Source organism: Crocodylus siamensis, chromosome 4 (genome assembly GCF_052110815.1).
Source record: "Crocodylus siamensis isolate JL-2025a chromosome 4, ASM5211081v1, whole genome shotgun sequence".
Taxonomy (NCBI): Eukaryota; Metazoa; Chordata; order Crocodylia; family Crocodylidae; genus Crocodylus; species Crocodylus siamensis.
The window spans coordinates 141,137,128-141,160,075 of NC_143398.1; the positions used below are offsets into that span (position 1 = coordinate 141,137,128).

The 22,948-nt window shown below is 46.7% G+C and overlaps 1 protein-coding gene across 1 annotated transcript; it reads left to right on the plus strand.

Annotated features, from left to right (window-relative positions):
* The first annotated feature begins 10,744 nt into the window (after positions 1-10,744).
* LOC149866605 (killer cell lectin-like receptor subfamily B member 1B allele A) lies at positions 10,745-17,875 on the plus strand. The gene is made up of 5 exons (XM_090041142.1): positions 10,745-10,805; positions 11,423-11,554; positions 12,952-13,106; positions 15,460-15,569; positions 17,725-17,875. The coding sequence occupies exons 1-5, from the start codon at positions 10,745-10,747 to the stop codon at positions 17,873-17,875; spliced, it is 609 nt and encodes a 202-aa protein (XP_089897268.1).
* Positions 17,876-22,948: the final 5,073 nt, after the last annotated feature.

The window sequence follows — 22,948 nt, forward strand, 5'->3', positions numbered from 1 at the left end:
CTTTAAAAATAAAGCTAATACTAACATAAATAAGCACTAAAATATTATCAACCCCAAATAAAAGTTTTAGAATAATTCCCTCTCTTTTTGTGTTGCAAGGAGATTGTATAGGAAGCAAATGAGAATTTAGAAATCATGAGTTCATGTTGCCAGTATTAACCTCTGGACGTGCAGATCTATTGTGGAAATTGTTTGCATGAAAGACACATTTTTCATGCTTAACATCACAAGTTTTGTGGGCATGATTTAGAGGGTGAGACCAGAAAGCTCCATGTGCTCTGAGAATTTTGCCATAGCTCTGAGCACAGTCTGCACCTCATGGCTGCAAGCAGCAGCACTGAGCACATGGCTCTTTTAATACAGATGCAAGTTCTTGCAATCCAAATGGAGTCCCTTTATTATTGCACAGAGCTTTCTGCCTGAAACACCTGCCCCTGTCTGCAGTGGTGTACTATGGGTCTCCGGCATGCAGGGGCTAATGCTTGCATTTGCGCACACCCTAGGGTGATCTAAGCAGGGTGTGGGCCTGAGGCAAATCAGCCTGTGGGAGAATTAGCAATGTGGCACACCAGCCACGGGGGGAGAGGCAGCAGTGAGAATTTCCGGCCAGAATAGCCCAAGAAAACCACAACATGCCGGGAGGGCGGGTGCACCACACACAAAATGCTGGAGGTGCCCCGGCCTCTTCGGGCAACCCTTCTACCCCGCCACCCTCCGGCCAGTGCCCCGGGGCCATGGCCCCCTCCTGCCTCTCCCCATATCGGTACACCGCTGCTTGCCTGCCACGATACTCCCTGCTCCCTCTCTAAGCTGCTGCTTGCTACACACAGAGGCTTCCAGTGCCACTTGTGGCATGTGTGGCAGAGGCTGGCCACCCCTGTCCTAGGAGAAGGTACCAAACAGATAGGCCAAGGTGTCTAGGATTGCTATATAGTCACCGGGGAGACTTAGGTGCCACCCAGATAGCCTTGTTCCTCTTCTGGATGTTGGCACTTGGCACACTGATGAGGTTGGTATCACTGTTGCCCTTTTCCATAATACCGAACTGGTTAAAGCACTTTCCCAGCAAGAGGACAGCTTGGGTTCTAGGCCCACCTAAGCCTGTGGGTGTTAAAGCCTGCACCTGTCACTTTCCAGAATAGCCAGGCCACTTGCCTGTTAAATAGGTTTGATAAGGGCATCTTACACTTCTCCTTATGTAATGACCTGGTGCTGAGAGCACTTGCATGGGACTTGAGCTTTAATTAGGCACCACTAGTCAGAGTGCAGTACGCTGACGAACTAGGGAGGACTGTGCAGGAGAGATCAAGATGAGGGAAGAGATTTGGCAGCTTGTGGCTTCCAGAAAAAGGAAAACTACGTGTCAGACACAGCTAGGAGTAAGCAATTGCTTTCAGGTTCTCAGAGTAGGTGTTGCTGAGAATGCCCTGAGAATGAGTCACAGGACAGACCTCATTGACCGGTCACCAGGAATCTCGTAGGGTACTTGTGCACATGACGAGGGTTTCGTTCAGTTTAGTTCTCCCTTAATTGAAATGGTGGGTTTTTAAAAACCCACCATTTCCACCATTTCAATTTAGGGAGAATTAAATAGAGCTAAACCCCCATCGCTTGTACACAAGGGTTAAGGGACCCAGTCCTTAGAGCTTACTTGCCTCTCCCATGGCAGGGGAGAGGGCGAGCTGCCAGTGGGCCAAATGGTCCCTGAGCTGAGGGGGACCCTGGTACTTCCTTTGCAGTGGCAGCACTCCCTAGGCTGCACCCATCCCCCCAGGTGGCACCCGTCTGCTGGCACCCGGCCTGGGCGGTTCCGGGGGGTGCCGCAGCCATGGGGGGAAGCACCAGGCCCCCATGCAGCTCAGACAGGTAGGCAGGCTCCAGAAGGGGAAAAACAAGAAAGATCAGGCTCCTCACCTCTTTTTTTTCTTTCGTCAAGCTTGCCTGCACTCGCTGCCACCAGGTCACACAGCCTGGGCTGGGTGGCAGCAGGTGGGTGCAGCCTGGGGGGGTGTCGCCACTGTGGAGGGAAGCACCAATGTTTCTCACAGCTCAGGGATCTCTCAGCCCGCAGGCAGCTCCCTCCCCTCCCCCCCACCACAGGAGAGGCAGGCAAGCTCTGCCAGCTTCCTGCCATCTGGGGCCACCTAGGAACACCTGGCTTGCCCCTGGGGCAGAGCGGCAAGGTGGCAGGAGGATGGCTGGGTGTGTTGGTGGCGGGAGAAGGCAGTGGGGATGGTGCACAAGGCACCAGGAGCCCACCAAGCCTAAGCTTCCCTGAGCACATTGACTTCCAGCATCCCATGCACCATTGCACTTCGTAGCAAATTAAAACACCTCAGGGGGCTTTATCTTGCTATGTCACAAAGTCATTTAAAGCAGAATATGACGCCCAACATGCAAACAGCATCACCTTTAAAGCAGAATATGCTGCTGAGCATGCAAACAGCAATGCCATTAAAGCAGTGCAAAAGGGCATTTAAGCCGCTTTAAAGGCCACTTTTGTTGAGTGTACAAATGCCCGAGGGCTGGGGGTTCTCGAATTACCATACCCAGGAAAAGGAGACAGAAGAGGGTTGAAAAAGGAAGATTTGAGGATTTACTATATAGACCAGTCTGGGAGGTTCAATACCTGGGAGAACAAATAGGAAGTAAGTATATAAAATGCTGGATTATGAAAGTGTTACTATTAGCAGCCATGCATTTAATTATCATAAACAACTCGACTTGATTTCCTTTGTTGACAAGTAAACAATTGGGTGGATAAGGGGAGTGCAAGTGGGCATTATATACATGGACTTCAGTAAGGCTTTTGGCATAGTCCCACATGCTACCCATATCAGTTAAGATGGAAAAAAGTGACCTAAACCAAATTACTGGTAAGTGGATGCATAATTGGCTGAATATCTGCAAGCACCAATTAATTGTTACTGAATGAATGTCAGACTGGCAGAAAGTCTCAAGTGGGGTTGAACAAGACTCTGTTCAAGTCTGTGTAACATTGTTATTAAAGACTTGGTGCTGCTTAGGTCCAAGCTAGAATGTGGTGTCCGGTCTAGAAGGTGTCATTCCATAGCTAGTTTGTTGTTTCTTCTGAAAGTTCACATATAGCACAGCAGCACACACCTTTTTGCTGTGAAGTATCTGAACCAACTCTTTGGGGCAACAAACCTCACACATCTCTAGTAATCTGCTCACCCAAGTGATGATGGGGAGTGAGGAGAGTTATAAATCCCCACACTTTTGCATAGTGCAGAAAAATTCTGGCAAAGTTTAAATGAATGGCTGCAACTTTATCTTACAAAATCCTGTATGCACAGTGCTTAAGCTCATCAGTTTTCATAGTTACAATCAACTGACTAAAAGATACAAAGGAATATGGGAAAGCGTTGCAGCCATAACTTTACTGTTTCCTGGCAGTCAGGTGTGTCAGACTTGGTTACATCTGTACAGACCTGCACGCCTGCCCATCCAGTGTGCAGCCTCCCCTACATGCTAAGTGCCCTTGTCAGTGCTTGCTATCCACACTACCCATGGGACGCTATTACAAACTATGTCTAAGTGCCAAAAGCAGCAATGAAGTAACTGGGTAAATTTTATTTGGGCATGTAAAGTGCAATAGGATTCTGGCTGTGCTGTGAGCTCTTTCTATTTTAACTTTCAGTGTCAAAGGACAAGAACCAGGAATTGTTCCTACTAAAAACAATCCATTCCTCCTCCCCCCACCAAAAATCCCCACCTAGCAGAAACAAACCCATGACTATTTCTAGTTGTGCAGCAGCACAACTGGCCTCCTTTTGGGACTGCTCTGGATCACAGGGCAGGGATGCATGAAGCAACCCTTACTACAACCAGGTGGTTATGGCTATCCATGAGTGGTCTGCTGCTGCTGCTGTTCTTCAGCGTCATCCCTTTCTGCCTTGCCAAGGTTTCTTGTACGGGACACTGACTTGCTGACTCCACAGACATTCTTCTGTGCTGTGAGACTCAATGTCCCAAATGGGTAGTGAGCTCTTTTGTCCCAGTCCTCCAACACTTGCTTTGAGGAAAATGCCTTTCCTGTTCACACCTTCCCTAAGTCTGGCCTGCATTCTGGGAGCCGGTCACTGCAGGTGGGCTGTTTAATGAGGGATTTTCATTGCTGGGCAGATTAGTTAGGAGGAGAACCAGCAAAGACTTGTAGTCTTTGTCCATTAGCAGTACATGTGTGGAAAGAGAGAGGAGCTGAAAAAATAATCAGAGATGATAGATCATGGGACTAGGTGATAGGAGGAGAAACAGTGATGGACTGTTGGACCGGAGGGAGACAGGTAAATATGGGGTCCAGACAGGTCAGTCTGCCCTGGCACCTTAAACAGACCCAAGATCATGCCAAACAGTCCCGGACACTAAAACCCAAGTAATTCCTCCCCTCTACTCCATGGTCCTGGGGATAGACCAAAGAGAAGAGCTAGCCAGGTGCTCCAGCCATGGGAGCAGCTTCAGCCAAAGCAAGGACCTTCAGCCACTAGTTACTGCTTTTGGTTCTGAGAGGGTTCATCTTTTCAGCTATGTGTGAAGGGCAGGAAAGATTGAAGCAGTTTCCTCCTCACCTCATCTTCACTCATTCATGGCCCCTGTTAGCATACAGAAAAGGGTGATATGAAAGTAAATGGTGCAAGACCCTTAGTAGCACCAGGCCCTTGCTAGAGCAGCACCCTGTCTATGCCTGGGCAGGCTTTGCATATTGCACATAGCTAGTAAACATGGTCATTTGGCCCATGTGCTACCCCTTTGGTTCACTCACATCACATTCCAGGAACTAAGGGCACTGACTACAAGGAGGATTTTAGTTCAACTGATAGGTAGTCAACAACAATTAATATTGGTTGCTCTCTGGCACTGAAACTTTGGACTCTGTCTCAATGGTCTAAAGAGGGGATGGTAGGTCTAGGGCAGCCTCCACTCCTCCACACTCTTGCCTGTGTATGCACTGAAGATCTTGGTGTGATCTATACTGGCCAAAATGATAAAGGGACTCACAGGCTGGTATGTTCAGACTCTGACTCTGTAAATCAGATTCTGATATACAGGCAATGGTACCACTAAACTATAAAGTGGTTAGACTCGGAACTGACATTGTTACACTATCAGAAATTCAGCTTTCAAATACAGGTACTGTCCAAGAGAATGATTACACCGTATTCTGGCATGGGAAGCCAACAGAAAAAAGGAAAGACCAGAGGGTAGGCTTTGCTATTAGAAACAGCTTACTATCCTTCTGTGAAAGCCCCATTGCTCTATTTGACTCATGATGCTCAGAGTGCATATGCAGAATGGCTTCATCATGTTGTTTAGTGACTATGCGCCTACCCTCCAAGCTAGTGACAAGGACAAGAATGTTTTCTAAAACAACTTGAAGAAGAGATTGAGAAAACTCAGAAAATCAAGACCATTATAATACTGGTGACTTCAGTGCAAGAGCTGGATCTAGTTTTAAGAACTGGCTTGGTACTGTGGGCAAACACAGAATTGGTAGTATGAATTAGTAGTCTAAAGTGAGCACTAGATCTCTGTATAAGTCAAAATCTTGTGTTATCAACACCTACTTTGCTGGGAAAATCACAAGAAAGACATTGTGGAAATGTCCAAGATCAGGACACCAATTAGATCTAGTACTGACCGGGAGTAGCCACCTGAAAGAAATCCAGCATATGCGGTCTTATCACAGTGCTGGCTGTGATACTGACCGTGCCTTAGTTTGCTGCAAAGACAGAATCAATGTAAAAAAGATCCACCCTAGCAGAACCACCAGTTGTCCTCAGATAGACATCAGCCAACTAAAGACAGCAAAATGCAGACTATTCAATGAAGAAATTGTGAAAGCAAGTGTGCATAACAATTTAGCCACCAAGGATTGGAAAAACTTAAAAACAAACATGTACAATGCTGCTGCAACAGCATTCAGCAAAAAAATGCAAGAAAAATGCAGACTAGTTTGAAGAACACTCTGAAACCCTTCTACTGCTGGTTGAGTATAAAAGGACTGTGCTAACCAACTATAAGAAATACCCCAACACCATAACCCTGGAAAATCTGAGAAAGCCTTGAACAGCAATGCAAAAGGAGGCTAGGAGTTGTGCCCAAGAGTTGTGTCTGAAACTCTGTGATGAGAATCAGAAAGCAGCTGACCTGGGTGATAACCATGGAGTGTATGAAGGCATCAAATGAGCAGCTGGTCCAGTCAAGTAGAAAACAGCTCCACTAAAAGACTGCAACAGAAATGTCATTACTGATAAACAACTACTTGAGCAGTGGACTGAACACTATGGGATTCTATATGCCAATGAGATCGAAAACAAACATGCAGAGCTCGAAGGATTATGATGGATTTGGACAATGAGACTACATTAGAAGACTTGCAGGAAGCCATTAAATCAGTTCCTGGGAGCAAGGTATCTGACAATGACTGTTTGCCTGCTGAAATCTACAAATGTGCCAACTACAAAGTACTTTGAAAGCTTCATGAAGTTATACTGCTCTGTTGGAAAAAGGAAGTGGTACTGCAAGATTTCAAAGATGCTCAGTTTGTACATAAGCAAAGAGGGTAGAAGGAACTGAGACAAATACAGAGGTATCTCCCTATTGAATGTTGTTGCAAAAATTGTCATTCACATCATGTTCCCTAGGTTGCAGTCTCTAGGTGAAAGAATCTTTCCTAAAAGTCAATGCGGTTTTCACTCAAGATGTTTCACCATTGATATGATATTTTCAGTCAAGTAACTGCAAGAGAAGTACAGAGAAAAAACAAATACAATTGGACATAGTCTTCATTGATCTGATGAATATTTTCGATACAATCAATAGATAGGACACTTTTACCCTTCCAGAGGAACCGGGCTGTCCCACGAAACTACAGAACATCATTCGCTCATTACATCAAGGTACGAAGGCAACTACAGTGGTGTATGAAAGCAAAGTATCAAATGCCTTTGACATCAACAGTGGGTTGAAACAGGGTTATGTCTCAGGTCCTGTGCTTTTTAACATTGACTTTTCATTCCTGCTTCTTCTTGCATTCAAGGACAGCAACGATGGCATTTATCTTTGAACCAGACTAGTTGAAGACTTGTTCAACATTGTAAAGTTTGAAGTGAAAACCAAGGTGAAAGAACTCATTCTGAGCGATTTCCTGTTTGCAGATTATGTGGCCTTGGTTGCCCACAGTGAATCTTCCCTGCAAAATCCCCTGGGCAGATTTTCTGAGTCATGCAAGAGGTTTGGGATGGCAATTAGTCTCAAGAAAACTGTGACCATGTGCTAAGGAGTTGAAGAACAAATACCTAAGATCACACTGGAGGCTAAATCTCTTGGTGTTGTTGACAGTTTTTGCTACTTGAGGCCTATGAATGAGCAGGAATCTTGACCTTCAGACTGAACTGACTAATAGAATTGGAAAAACAGCTAAGAATTTTGAGCTATTACAGAAACATAAATGGATTAACAACAAATTATGAGCTAAGGTGAAGATGCAAATCTACAAGAGTTGTATGCTGTCATTCTTGCAGTATAGTTCAGAAACATAGACTATATATGCTAGGCACATCAAGAGACTGAACAGTTTCCACGATACATGTCTGTGTAAGATCCTGAATATAAAGTAGAAAGATAGGATACCAAACACAGAGGTATTGGAACATGCAGGCCTGACACACTTAGAAACCACCGTTAAGAAGAAGAAGAGGTTGTGTGGATTGGCCAGTTCAGAAGAATGGGAGAAGACTGCATCCCCATATATATTTTGTATAGCAAAATTTGAGATGGCTTTAGAAAGCAGGCTTGCCCTCTATGGTGGTACCATGACGTGTGCAAAAATTATATGAAGACATCCAACATCAACATAGAAAGCTGGAAGGAGTGTGCAGAATCCTGTCTGACCTGGAGGGAACATCTGGCACTTGGTTTAACATGAAGTGGCTTTGATCCAGAGGGTGGAAGTAAAATGAGAAAGAAGAAAGCAGCATGCTGTAAACCTGTAGTCCAACTCAGACAACGTATGGATCCGGCACTCTCAATTTGACTTGTCAGCCGTACATGATCAGACAAACAATGACAACTGCCAAATTGTTTCCAACCAGCTTTAGTGAAGAGCTTGAGGAAGCATCTGTAAGAAGTTCAGTGCATGGTTTCTTCACTAAATGGATGAGAAAGCCCCTGCTACAGTTTCCCTGGTTCGTCAAGGAGCTCTGCTGCATAACCAGATCTAAACAGCTTTCTGAGCTTTCTGTCATAGGCAAAATACAACCAAATTAAAACATACGGGGAAAAACAGGGTTTAGCTCCAGGAGAGAGACTATGTGAACATGGCATCAGTTACACAAGGGACTTGCTCCCTGTACGTAGTCAATCAGGTTCATTTTTTCTTTCATTCATGCTGCAAAGCAAACACAGCTTAGAGGTGGAGTTCAAGTCTACTCGTTCCTCTCCATGATCATGATTGCTTACACATTTTTAGAAGCTAGGATTTTGAGGGGATCTCCCTTACTGAAGTAACTGCATAGTTGGGAGGGCTGTTGGACAAGTTTTCAGGCATCAAGTGCCCTTCCTCAGGCCTGGGACAATGAACAGTATCAGCAACGCTTTTAAAGTGCATAACCTGCCTTAAAAGACCACTGGGTCAGGGGTGTCAAACTCAAATCATTTGGTGGGCCATATACCCTGCCAGCAGCCTGGGACTTAATAGAGCCTGTTCCCCCATCACCGATGCCACTGATTTTGTTGACAGGTGACCAAAGTGGCTGTGTTAACCCTGTGGGTGCTGGCAGGGAACAGAGCCTACCTGCTGATTTGGGTTTCTGAGAACTCTGCACCTGGGCAATGGGTCTCCTCACACTGAGATCCTGGACACAACTGCCTGTCCTGCTGGCAACATGCTCCAGCCCAGCCCCATGGGCCACATATTTACCAGATCTGAGGAAGGGCACTCAATGCCCAAAAGCATGTCCAACCATTCTCCCAGTTATTCAGTAGGTCCAATAAAAAATACAACAAAAAACACCTTTCACAATATCTACAAAATCACAAATGAAGTAGGTCCCTACATATGGTCACCCTACCCATGCAGTACTATAAGACTCCTGTGGTGGGAGACTTATCCAAAGTGCTGTGATGCTGCAGCCCCAACCTGAAACTGCTTGGTGAAAAGGTGCTTGCCCCCTTCAGCTGCTCCCTCATTTATAACTCACTGTCCCTGTTGCTTCATCCGTGGAGAAAGAGGACATTGATCTTAAGGGACAGGAGGCCTTGGACTTGTCTCCATGTTTCACATTGGCTGGTTACGTTGTTTTCATGGCCACCTCACTAATCAAAAGGCTACTGTGAGGCTAATTCACTGCTGTTCCCTGTGACACTTGTAGCACAATCCAATACAGCATTCCTCTTTTCAGCATGAGCTAAACTATGTTCTCTAAAACCAAAACACAGCATGAGCTTCCTGTGTATTCTGGCTGAGTTAGAGGTGACCACACCGACTCTTTCTGCCTACTGACTTCCCTGCGCTACTTTCAGTGTGCCCTGTAAGGGCTGCTGTTCACTTCTCTGCGCTCCGGGCTGCAAAAGGGTCTGCCAATGGAAGATGGGGAGGAAGAAGGTTACACAGCCCTTCGCTTCCAAGGGAGGAAGAAGAGTTCGGAAGCAGGTAAGAGCAGTGGGCTCTACACCAGGCAGTGTGATCTAGTGGGCAGAGCAGGAGCTAGGCATCGGGATTCCTTCGGTCTTTGCACAGTTCCGCAATGGGCTCGCTGCATAACCTCCAATTCAGCATCCTATTCAAACTGATCAGGCTTCCACTTCCTTCCCTGTGAGATGTTGTTTTACATGGTTAATGGGGAGAAAATGTGACATGTGGAGACATCTTGAGTTTCTTCTACGAGGAGAGCTGAAAGGCATGGTGGCTCATTTATTTTCATTCGTAGTTCATTTTCCTAAGGCTTCGTGATGCCCCAGTCACAGCCAGGTTAGAGCACTTGGAATAGAAACAGTCTGATTCCCCTTTCACTTACACTTCCAGGGAGCTACTTCTGATTTACACTGTTGTAACTGATAGGAGAACAAAGTCATCCTTCAGGATAAGTGGAGCCTACTTTGCATGTGTGCTCACAGTGGTGGAACTGGGGAGGAAAGGCGGGGAGGGGGGGGCCGCAGTAGTGTGGAGTGTGTGCCCCCCACACTTGCTCCGTGACTTTGATTCCTGTTCCACCCAGTCTAAACCAAATTGCCTGGGAGAAGCAGCAGCCTTTCTATTTAGGCCACACTGTGGGGGCAGAGGGGGCAACTGACTTCATGTCTCATTATAATCTGCCTGTTTCCTTTTAAATTCTTCATTCCAGAGGTGTCAATGACCCTCTTTACTTTTTAATGGTCTTCATGTTCCACTAATCAAGGTAACTTTGCTTCTGCAATTCAGCTGCCTGTCAGTGTAGCTCCTATTTCACAGCCCTGCACACTTTTTCTTAATTCAAGCTAAAACTGCTAGAAACGTTAACTCTGGTGACCACACTGTGGGCAAAGGTGGACCTTCACTGGGTTTGCCTCAATATTAACACAGGCAGCTCCAGTGCTGTTCTATGCTGTGTAGAACAGATGCCCCTTCCATTTTAGGATAACAAAGAGTGCATAATCAGCCTTCTCCTTGGTGCAACCATTCTTATTTCCAGACAATAGCTTCTCCCCTGTGCTTTCAGCTTCTCCAGTTTGTCATCCTTTGACCATGTCCCTGGGTGGAATGGTGATTGTTCTTCTGGCAACTGTGATGGGCCTTGCTATTCTGAGTAAGTTCTGGTTCCTTCTTGCAACTTTGGGAAGTCATAAGAAGGGGAAGATGTGTCAAGAGTGGGCCAGACTTACCACAGGACCTCTAAAGCAGTGGTCTCCAAAATGTTTTGATCACGTACCCCCAATATATGTATATTTATATAAATAGAAATAGAAGTTCTAATATTTTCTTCCTGCACCCCCAATGGATCGTCTTGCACACCTCCTGGGGTGCACACACCCCACTGTGGAGACCACTACTCTAAAGCATCCACTACTTGTCACTGTCAGAGACTGTACACGGAGCTGGATGAACCTTTGTTCTGACCCCGTATGGCAGTTCTTATGTTATATATCATATATCCCCCCCCTTAATCTCCCTCCCCTTAGCCTGGGAGCCCAGTACCTTGAGATTTTTTAGCTTGCAGCCATTTGAAGTGATGAAGGGTGAACCCAGCCCCCAGAACGAGTTTCCTGGCTTGTTATCTTGTACTTTGCATAACCAGTCTCATGAGACAAGTGTAAAGCAGTGATTGTAAAAAAGAGGATGATGCTGCAATAGCTTCACTTTCCCTCCATTTTGCTTCAGGAATTATATATGCTTATATCTCTGTTTGTGTACTTTCTCGTGAAGTCTCCCAAGGCTCTCGGCCTGTCTGTCTCAGCAGTGCCCAGAACATCTCCAGTGAGCTCCATGGAAGTGCCATGAAGACCCTGGGCAAACTAAGGCAATATTTTTGTGGAGAGTCAGAAAGTGAGGAATCAGGTAACAGCCTCACGGCCACACTCCATGTCCTTCCAACCTGCAGGGACCAACATTATTATTAATAACTTGGTGTATTGTGACTGCAACATTCATGAAGCATAAACCACTGCAGTGTCTGGGTGCAGTGTGAGTAATTCAGAGTAGGTTTAGGAACAACATGTTTTGTCTCCCAAAGTAAAGGCCACTGCCCCTGCATCACCAAGCTAGCCAGCCAGGAAGGACATGAGGCTGGCACCTGGTAGTCCAGCTGGCATTGCACAACCTGCACATGTTCTGCAGACTAGACAGGAAGGTGAACGTTACACCACACTCCCAGTAAGGTTAGGCCCAGCTCAGATTGTTTTTTTCAGCAAGAACCATTTCCAGAGGTGAGGACTGAGACCTTGTCTACCACAGCACTCATGGGTATCATAGATTCATAGATGCTAGGGTCGGAAGGGACCTCAACAGATCATCGAGTCCGACCCCCTGCCTGGGCAGGAAAGAGTGCTGGGGTCAGATGACCCCAGCCAGATGCTTATCCAGCCTGCTCTTAAAGACCCCCAATGCAGAGGAGAGCACCACCTCCCTTGGAAGCCTGTTCCAAATTTTGGCCACCCTTATCATGAACAAGTTTTTCCTCATGTCCAGCCTAAAACTGCTCTGTGCCATTTTGTGACCATTTTGTTACCCCAAGAGGCGGCCTGGTGAACAGAGCATTTCCAGTTCCTTGCTGCGTCCCCCTAATGAATTTGTAAGTGGCCACAGGATCACCTCTCAGCCTTCTCTTGCAGAGGCTGAAGAGGTCCAGGTCCTTTAGTCTCCCCTCATAGGGCTGGGCCTGTAAACCCATAACCATACAAGTGGCCCTCCTCTGGACCCTCTGGGATGGTTAGCAGGAGCTGTTCCATGGGTGCCCATGAATAGACACAAGCCCATGAATAGACACAAGGGTGGGCAATGGGTCTGAGTGAACCGGAGCCTAGGTTGACTGAACTTTAGGGATCATAGTCAGTCCATTCACTGAATGGTGACTGGTGACAGAAAATGCACCTGGCTATAGTATGCTGGTGTTGCTTGTACCACTCAGGAAGAGTGAAATGGTGATTGGTGACAGGAAATGAGCCTGGCTGCAGTATGCTGGTGTTACTTGCACCACTCAGGAAGTGGGCAGCTGCATTTTACACAAACAGAGGCATTTTACTAATCTTACAGGAAGCCACAGGTAGGCTGTATGTTCATGCAATTTAGCCTGGAGGAGGCTAAGGTGTGGGCAGCTTGGCAAGTACTGCCTCTGAGAGGAAAGGGTATTGTCTGGAAGGGAATGGGAGGTGAATAAAGAGAGTGAGAAAGTGAGTTGAAGAGAGAATGGAAATGCTCTGCTCTGCTCCTTATGCGACCCTCTTTTCTCCTTCTAGAACAGACCCGGTGTGAGTACTGCCCACTCCGCTGGGTCCTGCACCAGGGAAAATGCTACTACTTCTCTGAGGAGAAGCGAGATTGGCATGGCAGCACCAGGTACTGCAGCTCACAGATGGCCAGCCTGGCTGTGGTCAACAGTGAGGAGGAGAAGGTGAGGAGATGCCTGAGCTGTACCTCTTGTAGGATGGGAGAGGGGAGGGCTGATTCTGCCTGGGAACAGAAGAGATGCCAAGGCAGAGGGAATTCATACACAGCCCTTTGCTGCCTCAGTTGGTCAGGCCATGGCATCTGGTGTCAAGCCCTCATGTATCTGTATGTCCATATTCCCCTCTTTCACTGTGTTCGTTATGGATTAAATCAGTGGTCCATCTCCCCCAATGTCCTGTCTCAGCATCTGCCATACTGGTTACACTTCAAGCATTCCTTGAATGCCGAATCCTGCTTCTGACTTTGAGAACGTATATCCACAATGTAATCTCTATGGTGCAATATTTACTTCAGGAGATACTTCTCCGTGAAAGCCTGCCTTCTGTCACCTGGACTCAGAGTTTTCCTTGTGGACCCAAGGATGGCATAGTCTTTTGGACATCTTCTAGAGCAGAGGTGGTCAATCTGCAGCCCATGTGCCACAGATGCCATGGGCAGGCTTGGCTGCGGGATGCAGCAGATTGGGGAGGGGGTGGGGAGCACAGCGGCAGGGAGTAGGAAGCAGAGAATCAGATCAAGGAGGAAGCACAGAGCTGGGAGTAAAAAAAACAGTGCAACAGATTAGGCAGGGGAAGGGGATCAGAGTGGCACTCAGGAAAGGTGCAAGGATTTAACTTGTGGCAAACCTGCCTAAAAGATTAGCCGCCACTTTTCTAGAGAACATAAAGAAACATTCACTTGGTGCTGTTTCAAAAGCGGAGGGGGAGGTACGGCAGAGGAAGAGCATGCAGCAGATGTTAAACCCAAACTGCTAGAAGGGAGAGAGGTAATATTTGAAGTGCTTCAAAAATGGAGTGTTTCAGCCATGGACACATGTACGGCCTCCTACCATACTCCCTGACTGGAGCACTTCCAACCACCACAGCTGTGGGCAGTGATGTGCAGGAGCAACCTTTATGGCTTTGTTTTGCCCCTGCCTCCCCCCACAGAGGGATGAGGGGGAGCAGAACAGACCATGAGTATAGCTCTGCAGCTCCAGTCTCCTTCCCAATGTGAGTGGGGGAGGAACTAGTGTCAGCCAGTACTCTCCAATCCTCTTCATCTCCCCTGTCACAGAACATCCCTCCTCCACTGGAACTGGAAACCCACCATGTTCACCCTTCCCCAGAAATGGGAGACTGTATGGAAGGAGCTCCATATTAGGTCTTAGGGGACTGCAGAGCAGGACTACTGGTCTGAGGTGGTGGGGATACTCCCATCTCCTGGTTCCAGTGAGATGGAGGGGTCACACTGGACGAGTGGAGCCAGCTTGGGCAGGAGAGCGATCATGGATAAAATGCACCCTTGTCTCCCCTCCTCCAGCTATGGAAGGGAAGAGTGAAGCACTGTGGGATGCTGGAGGACATTGGGGTCTCCTTTCATGCTCTGTAGAGTGTGCATATGTAACCTGAAATGTTTCATTTTGAAGCACTTCTAAATAGTATCTGCTTCCTTGAGGGACATTTTGGGATCACTGCTGCCATTTGGAGGGCTTCAAAGGGCAGGTTAGTCTGTCCATCTCACCCTTTCACAGGAGCAGTTGCAGTATGTTTATTCTAATGAGGCACCACATCCGTTCAGGTGCCAACCTGAATCCATTTGAAGTGACTCCCTTTGTGTCTGAGAACAAAGGTCATTAGTAGAGTAAAGTACTTTCCTACATGCTTCATGGCAGAAAACCCCAGAAAACCCTGCTATAGTGGACCACACTAGATTGCTGCCTCTATCCTACCAGTCCCCAAGCCATTCAGGGTTGTTCCCTACAACACTGTCCACATTCACTGTTGTTTTATCTATTCCTTTTCCTTAAAGGTCCTAAGATACAGAATCACCATCATTTCCCCAAAAGACTATTAATACCATGAATGAATGTTATACCCAGTATATATGTTCCCAGAGAGAAGAGACATGTAGCACGTAGGTCTTATAGGCAGGAGATTCTATTTCTAGCCTTCACACAAACTTGTGCAACTTTGTGAAATCACTTCAGTTCTTGGAGTGAAATCTATCTTTAGGTGGTAAACCACAAACAATTTCTATATATCCCATCATGGCATTTCAGTGCTACCTGGGCTGGTGCTAGTCTTTTGTGGTCAGTGAACTTCATTCTTTCTACCTGTTTTCCAATCTGCAAAATAAAGATAATACTAAATGGATGCTCATAAAATACTTTAGGATGGAAGGTGCCAGGGAAATGCACATTAATAGGATTACTTCCAGCAAAGGCATCAAGACCTAGGACCACACACTTCTTCACTTGCCTTTGTTAGCATGCCAGGTCCCATCTTATGCTCTGATGTCTGTCATGTTTTTTCCAGACCTTCATTATGAACAGGATGAAGATGGAAAAAGGCTATTTTTGGCTGGGACTTAGTAAGGTGGCGGACAAGTGGCTGTGGGTGGCCGGTTCTGGTTTGCCACCAGAGAAGTATGTTTAATGATTCCTTTTTATGACACCTTTAAAACTGCATGGATCAAATAAGAAATCTGTCATTAATACCGTGTGCTTGCCATGCCTAATGAGACCATTACACTGTCTAGTTTGGCACCTGACTTGTGGTAGAATCCAGTTCCTGATGCTTTTGGGGAAGGTGACTGTCCCCCTTAGTGACATTCCATGTTCAGCATTTCACAGCTGGATCAGGGGTCCAAGCACAGAGAGACACCCCACTCCCAAGCCCATTCCCAACAGTGTTTCCTCTGTGCCCTGAAAGAAGGTGTTGAACTACAGATGCCTATGAAATAATACTGTGAATACTGAGTTCCAGAGAAAAAACATCTTCTGTATAACAACCTGTGCCATCATATCCATTTTAAATGCACTTTCTTAGCCAAGTGACCCCTTTGGCATTTGCCCTTCGCTGGGGACAGAGACAGGGAAAAGAGTCTGCTGGTGATTTTTTAATGAAAAATGTATTTCCTTGTGGGGAAGAAGAAAATGAGTGGGTTTGGAAAACAGTCACAGCACCGCTTTGAGAGGGGAGGTTCAGCTGGTGAGCGACAGGACAGTAAGGGGTAGGAGGATTCATAGAATCATAGAAAATGAGGGTTGGAAGGGACCTCAGGAGGTCACGTCTAGTCCAACCCCCTGCTCAAAGCAGGACCATCCCCAACTAGATCATCCCAGCCAGGGCTTTGTCTAGCTGAGTCTTAAAAACTACCAAGGATTGGAGATGCCACTACCTCTCTGGGTAACCTGCTCCACTGTTTTGCTACCCTTCTAGTGAGAATTTTTTTCCCCTAATATCTAACCTAAACTTCCCTTGCTGCAACTTGAATGAACAATGTGATTTCCCACATGTGAGTCAAGAGACTGGGAGTGAGAGTGGGAATAAGCAGAGATGGGAGGGAATACAGGTGAAGGGAAGTGATGTTTTATTTTATAGAGATTTTGAATGTGGGTTGGGAAGCAAACGTAGGGGAGATGCTCTCCTTGGTCAGAAGGGAGCAGAAGAGAGTGAGGTGGAGTGGGCTGGATTTGAATTTTGGAGGATTATTTAGGGGGAGGAGTTTTTGTGGCACCTTATTTATCAATGTTTTATTTTTTGTTTCTATTATTTTTGTTGTTTGTTGTGTACTGTAAGCCACCCTGAGCCTTTTTTTGTGAAGGGTTGCATATAAATCTAATGAATAAATAACAATAAAATAGATAATGATTAGGGTCCACTGAGAATACCCAAGTAACAGATTTGTTCTGAGAAACCCCTTATCAGTTCTTCATTGTTACCCATCATGGCCCTGGCTGAAGGCCAGATTTTTCAAGGTATATAGGGTATGTGTACGCTGCAGGGAAGGGAAGGCACATTCAAGCTAGTTTTAAATGAGCAAGCTTGGGTATTGCAAGTCTAGAAACGGGGGATTTTTGCCCAGGCTGAGCCCTGTCTTGGCAGGGCTAGACTGCATCAAATACCCATATTATTATTCAGATCTAGGTCATGTATCTCGGCATTACCCTCTAGCCTGTGGTGTGAGCACAGCCGTAGGCAAGGCCCGGACAGGAACTAGCTTACATTGATTGGTTCCAAAATCTGGCTGAGTGCCTTCCATGGAGAAGAATTGCCTAGTCCCTAAGGGATAGGGATGTCCTGGGTTCTGTCTTTTTGGGGTCCAGGCTCTGACAATCAGTCCTTAGAAAACTCATCTGGAAAGAAAGGATAACCTTTTATAACACACTGGTAGTGAAAGAAAGTGTTTTTAAATCCTGACAGTATCCAGGATTAGTGAGAAGTCCAACAGAACCCTGCAGCTTCCCATCATTTAACTGTGGTACATAACAGCAGTCTGTATGATTTTTTCCTTTGTTTTGATGACATTTTTTTCCTGATTTTTGTCTTCCTTCACTCACTGAGAGATTTCATGGACAACAAGAGAATCAGTAGAATTATGATCTCAAATATCACAGAAGCAAAACTGAGAGTAGACAGGATTTTTATTCATCTGTCTACAGAATAAAGGGTTCTCCTTGCATTTATTAACATTTATGTTGCTGAAATCTGGACAAATAGTTTTTAAAAAGTACTTAGTCAAACGATGGCAAACATCTTTGGTGTAAAACCTGCTTCTCTCATGTTGTCTTCCATTAGGTTTCAGGTAGCAGGTGCCAGTGGCAATCACAACTGTGCCGTCTGTGGTGCAGATGAGGTGATGTCTGAGAGCTGTTTCAACCCCAACAAGTGGATCTGTGAGAAAGCCACCAAGGAGTTCCCAGCTGTGAAGGTAGATCTGCTGGACTGACAACCCCTCCCTGCTCCAAGTGAAACCTCTGCAAAGATGGAGTAAGGAGCTGGGTTTAGCTCAGGCCCAGATACAAATGTAGCAAATGAGTCTGAAGCCCAAGGACTAATTAAGCTAGAATATGGAGTCCTCCCTTATGCCTTTGTATGAGCCCACCTAGAAAACTGAACTCCTGACAGCGTATTCAATGTGCAAGAGACAGAGCATAGGCCTAACTGGACACAGGCTGCTCTTCAGGGACTGAGAGTCATCTCCAATGTCATCTTCCACCAGGAACTCCACAGCCAGCCCTGGGCAACCTCTGCCTCAGCTAGGCCTGCCAGGAGATACCCACTGTCACCCTACAGAGGCAAGTCTTGGCAGGTTCTTCCCCAAGACAAAGAAGAATCTGCTGTGCATTAGGATTTTAGCTCCCAGTCACCTCCGCTTCCTCCATTTATCATGATTTCCTCCCTCATCCAGGAACCTGCTCTCTATTTACTCCTAATCTATCCACCTGCCTCGGGTCCTTTGTAGCTTCCTGTTAACTGATTCCTCTACCCATTCCAGTCCAGCCAGGACCTCCAGTGTTCAAGTCTTTTCAATGTGTGTTAGTCCAGTGTGTTTTAGTTCAAAAGTGTACCACTGTCATTTTCTCATCACTGACATGCGTTTCACCATTCATACAAATGTTTGCACTGTAGTGCCAGTCACTTTTAAAAGTGCCCAGTGCTGCGGTGCAAGCAAGTAGACAAATGCCTTAACCCAGAGAATGAATTTAGAGTAAGACCTGGGAGGTACGGACGTGAATATGGGGAGGATGGAGGCCACAATTAGGGCACCTAAGCAATAGTTAGGACCAGGAGGCCCCAGTTGGAGCCTGTAGGTCCATGAGTACAGCCCGAAGGATGAACTTGGGGACAGAGAAGCCCTGAGGACTGTGCTGGGAGGGAAATCATCAAAGAAAGCTACTCTGGTCTCTGGAGGCAGCCTTCCAAGATCATCATTTTTACATTAAAGGCACAGAAGGCAAGAGACAGGAGGTAAGGGAAGCCGGAGAGTGCAGCAGGTGGAGCTGACAGCCAGGGGGCATCAGACTGGGGTTGGATATCTGAGCGTGTTTCAGAAACCAGAGCTCAACCTCTAGCCACAGGTTCTCAGTGGTTTTAGACACAAGGCACCCCTCATTAGACTAAAGACACCTTTTGGAAAATGTCAGTTCTTAGCTTTCCTGAGTTTTTTGACTATGGAAAAGTAATACAGTAGAGCAAGTCTTCCGTTGCCAAGAACTTGGCAAGACCACAACAGGTCACAATGTTTTTGACATTATGGCATCCTATTTCAAAACTCTGGGCTTATGTTGTGACTCACACAAGGTGTTTGTATACCTAAGAGTGCTAATATGGAACATCACCCAGGAGTAGCCTTAAAAGGATGGAGTGTTATCCCAGGGTGCCAGAATTCCCAAGCTGAGGATCACTGCACTGCCAGCTTGAAAGCATCTAGCTTCCCTAAGTAATTCCTAACCTGTTCTGCTATTCTAGGCTGTTAGTCTTCTTCCCTGCCTTTTGTGCTGTTAGCACTCATCATCTGGTAGTTGCCCCGTTTGTGAAGACTGAAATAACAAAGATATTAAATACATTAGCCTTCTCTGCATCTGCATCATCTGTAACTAGATTGGCTTTTGCATTTTGTGTGGGACCTATGGTTTCTTTGGTGTTCCTCTTTTCACATATTTGTAGAATCCTTTTCGCGTTTTTTTGGACAAGGGGAGAAAATGTTGAAGCAGGGGTAGGAGATAAGAGGCTCATCATGCACCTGCAGGGGGAGGGAAGTGAAGGAGCAAAAGACAGGGTTAGGTAGGATGGGGTAGGGCAGGGAGCAGGGCAGGGCAAAGAAAGAGAGTGGGCTGCCCTGACAGGTTGGGGTAAAGGCAGAGACAAAGATGTTTAACACCTCCTCTTCCAGGGCTTCCTGGACACATGCTGCAGGTGAGATCAATATCCCAGAACCCATGCCCTAGTGCCTATCACACCTCACTTTAAGGCACAGGGCTGAAATATCTGGTAGGGGGTTCCTGACATAGGTTAGGTTCTGCTGAACAGGGTCTTTTCTGTGTGAACCTATTCAGAGCGTCACCAGGAGCAGAGAGGTTTGACAAACACTTGACAGGAGAGGTTCAGACAGGGATGACCCTGCCTGGAGCAGGAGGTTGGACTAGAGACCTCCTGAGGGTGCTTCCAGTCTTAGTAGGTATTCCAGTAGAGGACCTAGTGCTCCACAGGTTATTAGACAAAACAACATCTGGTTGGTTATTCTCCTCTACAGCAACCGTGCGGGGAGGCTTAAATTCTGTGTATGGCTTTGCTCTGAGATTTGCTTAATCGTATAAATGTGAATATTTGTGACCATATTCTTTTCCATTCTACTGCAGCCCTTTTGTTTCAAAGAGTCGTCATTCCATTTATTTCACTATTCTTAACTTCTGTGGCAGTTGTCTGTTATGGTGTCACCATATGTAATACTTACAGTCAGCAGTTGTATTTTTTCCCTTAAAAATATTTGTGATTCAGTTTTGTTGTATCTTGCACCCCTGCAATCACTTGACTGGTTCCTCTTCTGTATATTACTTATAATTGTATCTTGTAATCTCCTATCACTCATTCTTTGCCAAATGTCAGGTTGCACTTTGGGTTTTCCCATCATTTCATTGTTTCATAGTTTGTAGGGTTGGAAGGGACCTGAGCAGATCATCAAGTCCAACCCCCTGCCTTGGCAGGAAAAAAAGTACTGGGGTCAAACGACCCCAGCAAGGTGCTCGTCTAGCCTTGTCTGAAAGACCCCCAGGGTAGGAGCCAGCACCACTTCTCTTGGAAGCTGGTTCCAGATCCTGGCCGCTCTGACCATGAAGTAGCGCCTCCTGATGTCTAGCCTGAATCTACCCTCTGCCAGCTTGTGGCCATTATTCCTGGTCACTCCTGGTAGTGCTCGGGGGAACAGGGACTCCCCCAATGCCTGCTGGACCCCCTGACTAGTTTGTAAATGGCCACTAGATCCCCGCTCAGCCTTCTCTTGTGGTCCCGCAGCCTCTCCTCATAGGGCCTGCCCTGCTGCCCCCGATCATGCGAGTGGCCCTCCTCTGGACCCTCTCCATGTTGTCCACATCCCTCCTGAAGTGCGGCACCCAGAACTGGACGCAGTACTCCAGCTGTGACCTGACCAGTGTCGCATGGAGGGGGAGGATCACCCCCTTGGACCTGCTTGAGATACATCTGTGGATGCATGACAAGGTACGGTTGGCCTTCCTGATCGCATCCCCACACTGCCAGCCCATGTTCATCTTGGCATAAGTGATGACTCCAAGATCCTTTTCTGCCTCTGCACTGACGAGAAGAGAGTTCCCCAGCCTGTAGGTATGGTGCTGGTTCTTCCTCCCCAGGTGCATCACCTTGCACTTGTCGGTGTTGAATCCCATCCCGTTCTCATCCGCCCACCCCAGTAACCTATTCCTCCCTTCTAGCGTACCCACATGCCCCCACATCTTAGTGTCATCAGCAAATTTGAACAGGGTGCTTTTCACCCCCTCAACCAAGTCACTGATTAAGATGTTGAACAGTGCAGGCCAGAGGACCGAGCCCTGGGGGACCCCACTGCCCACGTCCTTCCAGGTTGAGAAGGACCCATCCACTACCACTCTCTGGGCACGGCCCTCCAGCCAGTTGGTAACCCATTTGACTGTGTGGGTGTCAATGCCACAGTCTCCTAGTTTTTTTAAGAGGATGGGGTGAGAGACAGTGTTGAAAGCCTTCCTAAGGTCCAGAAAGACTACGTCCACTGCTACCCCGGCATCTAAGGATTTTGTGACCTGGTCATAAAAGGCCACCAGGTTGGTCTGACAGGACCTGCCTCTAATGAACCCGTGTTGGTTGCACCTAAGCATAACCTCTCCCGCTGGGGCCTCGTGGACATGTGCCAGGATAATTCTCTCAAAAAGCTCACCCAGGGTTGAGGTAAGACTAACCAGCCTATAGATCCCTGGGTCCTCCTTCCTTCCTTTTTTGAAAATGGGAACCACACTGGCCCTCTTCCAATCCTCTGGCACCACACCAGAGCACCATGAGTGCTCGTACAGCCGTGCCAGGGGTCCCGCAATGACCTCAGCCAATTCCCACAGCACTCTGGGGTAGAGATCGTCCAGACCAGCTGATTTAAATACAGCCAGTCCCTCCAGAAGTTCCCTGACTAGATCCTGACTGACCCTTGGCCTAGGTGCGCCTCCCCTGGGGCCTGAGGAGGGCCCCGTGTGGAGGCTGAGTGGGACTTTGTGCCTGATGCTTCCCCCCTTTCCAGATGGCAAAAGCTGGTGCAGATCAGCGGTGGGCAAAATATGGCTTACAGGCGGTCTCCATCTCACCAATTGATTCTACCTGGCCTGTGGATAAGTTTTAGGTAGACCGGTATTACGTTTTAGGTAGACCTGTATTACATTTGTTAGCAAGTTAACATGTGCCCTTACTTTGATTAAGTGTGGAAATGACATGAAAGATGGAGAACTACTGCTGCACGTCCTCTCTAGCTGCTATGCCTGCATTTGTCCACAGGATGGCAGCAGGACCTAATACTTTGCCCCTGCTAGTGTTGCTAGGTGTACAAAAATCATCCTATGTGTACAATAATTTCAACCCCTATACAATGTACAATCAATTCTAGCAAAAGTGTTCCAAGTATACAATAATTTTTGTGACAGGTAATTAATGCAGCATATGCAAAACCCAAGTCAGTCTCAGAGAGTCTTAATTGACTTTTTGCTTGCTGTTACCACTTTCTTATGACTGTTTACCTGGAAATATGTTTCAACTTTGATGACTCAGTTCTCACTCACTTACTGCCAAGTTACATAAGCAATATAAAGAAAATAAGAATATGTATTTGCATACTTATTTGCATAGTTTTTCAGTGTCTGATAGTTTTTCAGCAAATAGGATAATGTTGTGCTTCCAATATGACAATTTCATATTTAAGACCTGGCAATGCTGGCCTTGGCCCTTGCCCACAGGAGGACAACAGTGCTCTGGGCACTGTCTGCAGCAGCCA

What these genes read in the sequence shown, in the direction of transcription:
- LOC149866605 (XM_090041142.1), top strand. Translation starts at nt 10,745, where the DNA reads ATGTCCCTGGGTGGAATGGTGATTGTTCTTCTGGCAACTGTGATGGGC. An exon ending in GATGGGCCTTGCTATTCTGA is followed by an intron (nt 10,806 to 11,422) that starts GTAAGTTCTGGT and finishes TTTCTCGTGAAG; the next exon opens with TCTCCCAAGGCTCTCGGCCT. An exon ending in TCAACAGTGAGGAGGAGAAG is followed by an intron (nt 13,107 to 15,459) that starts GTGAGGAGATGC and finishes TGTTTTTTCCAG; the next exon opens with ACCTTCATTATGAACAGGAT.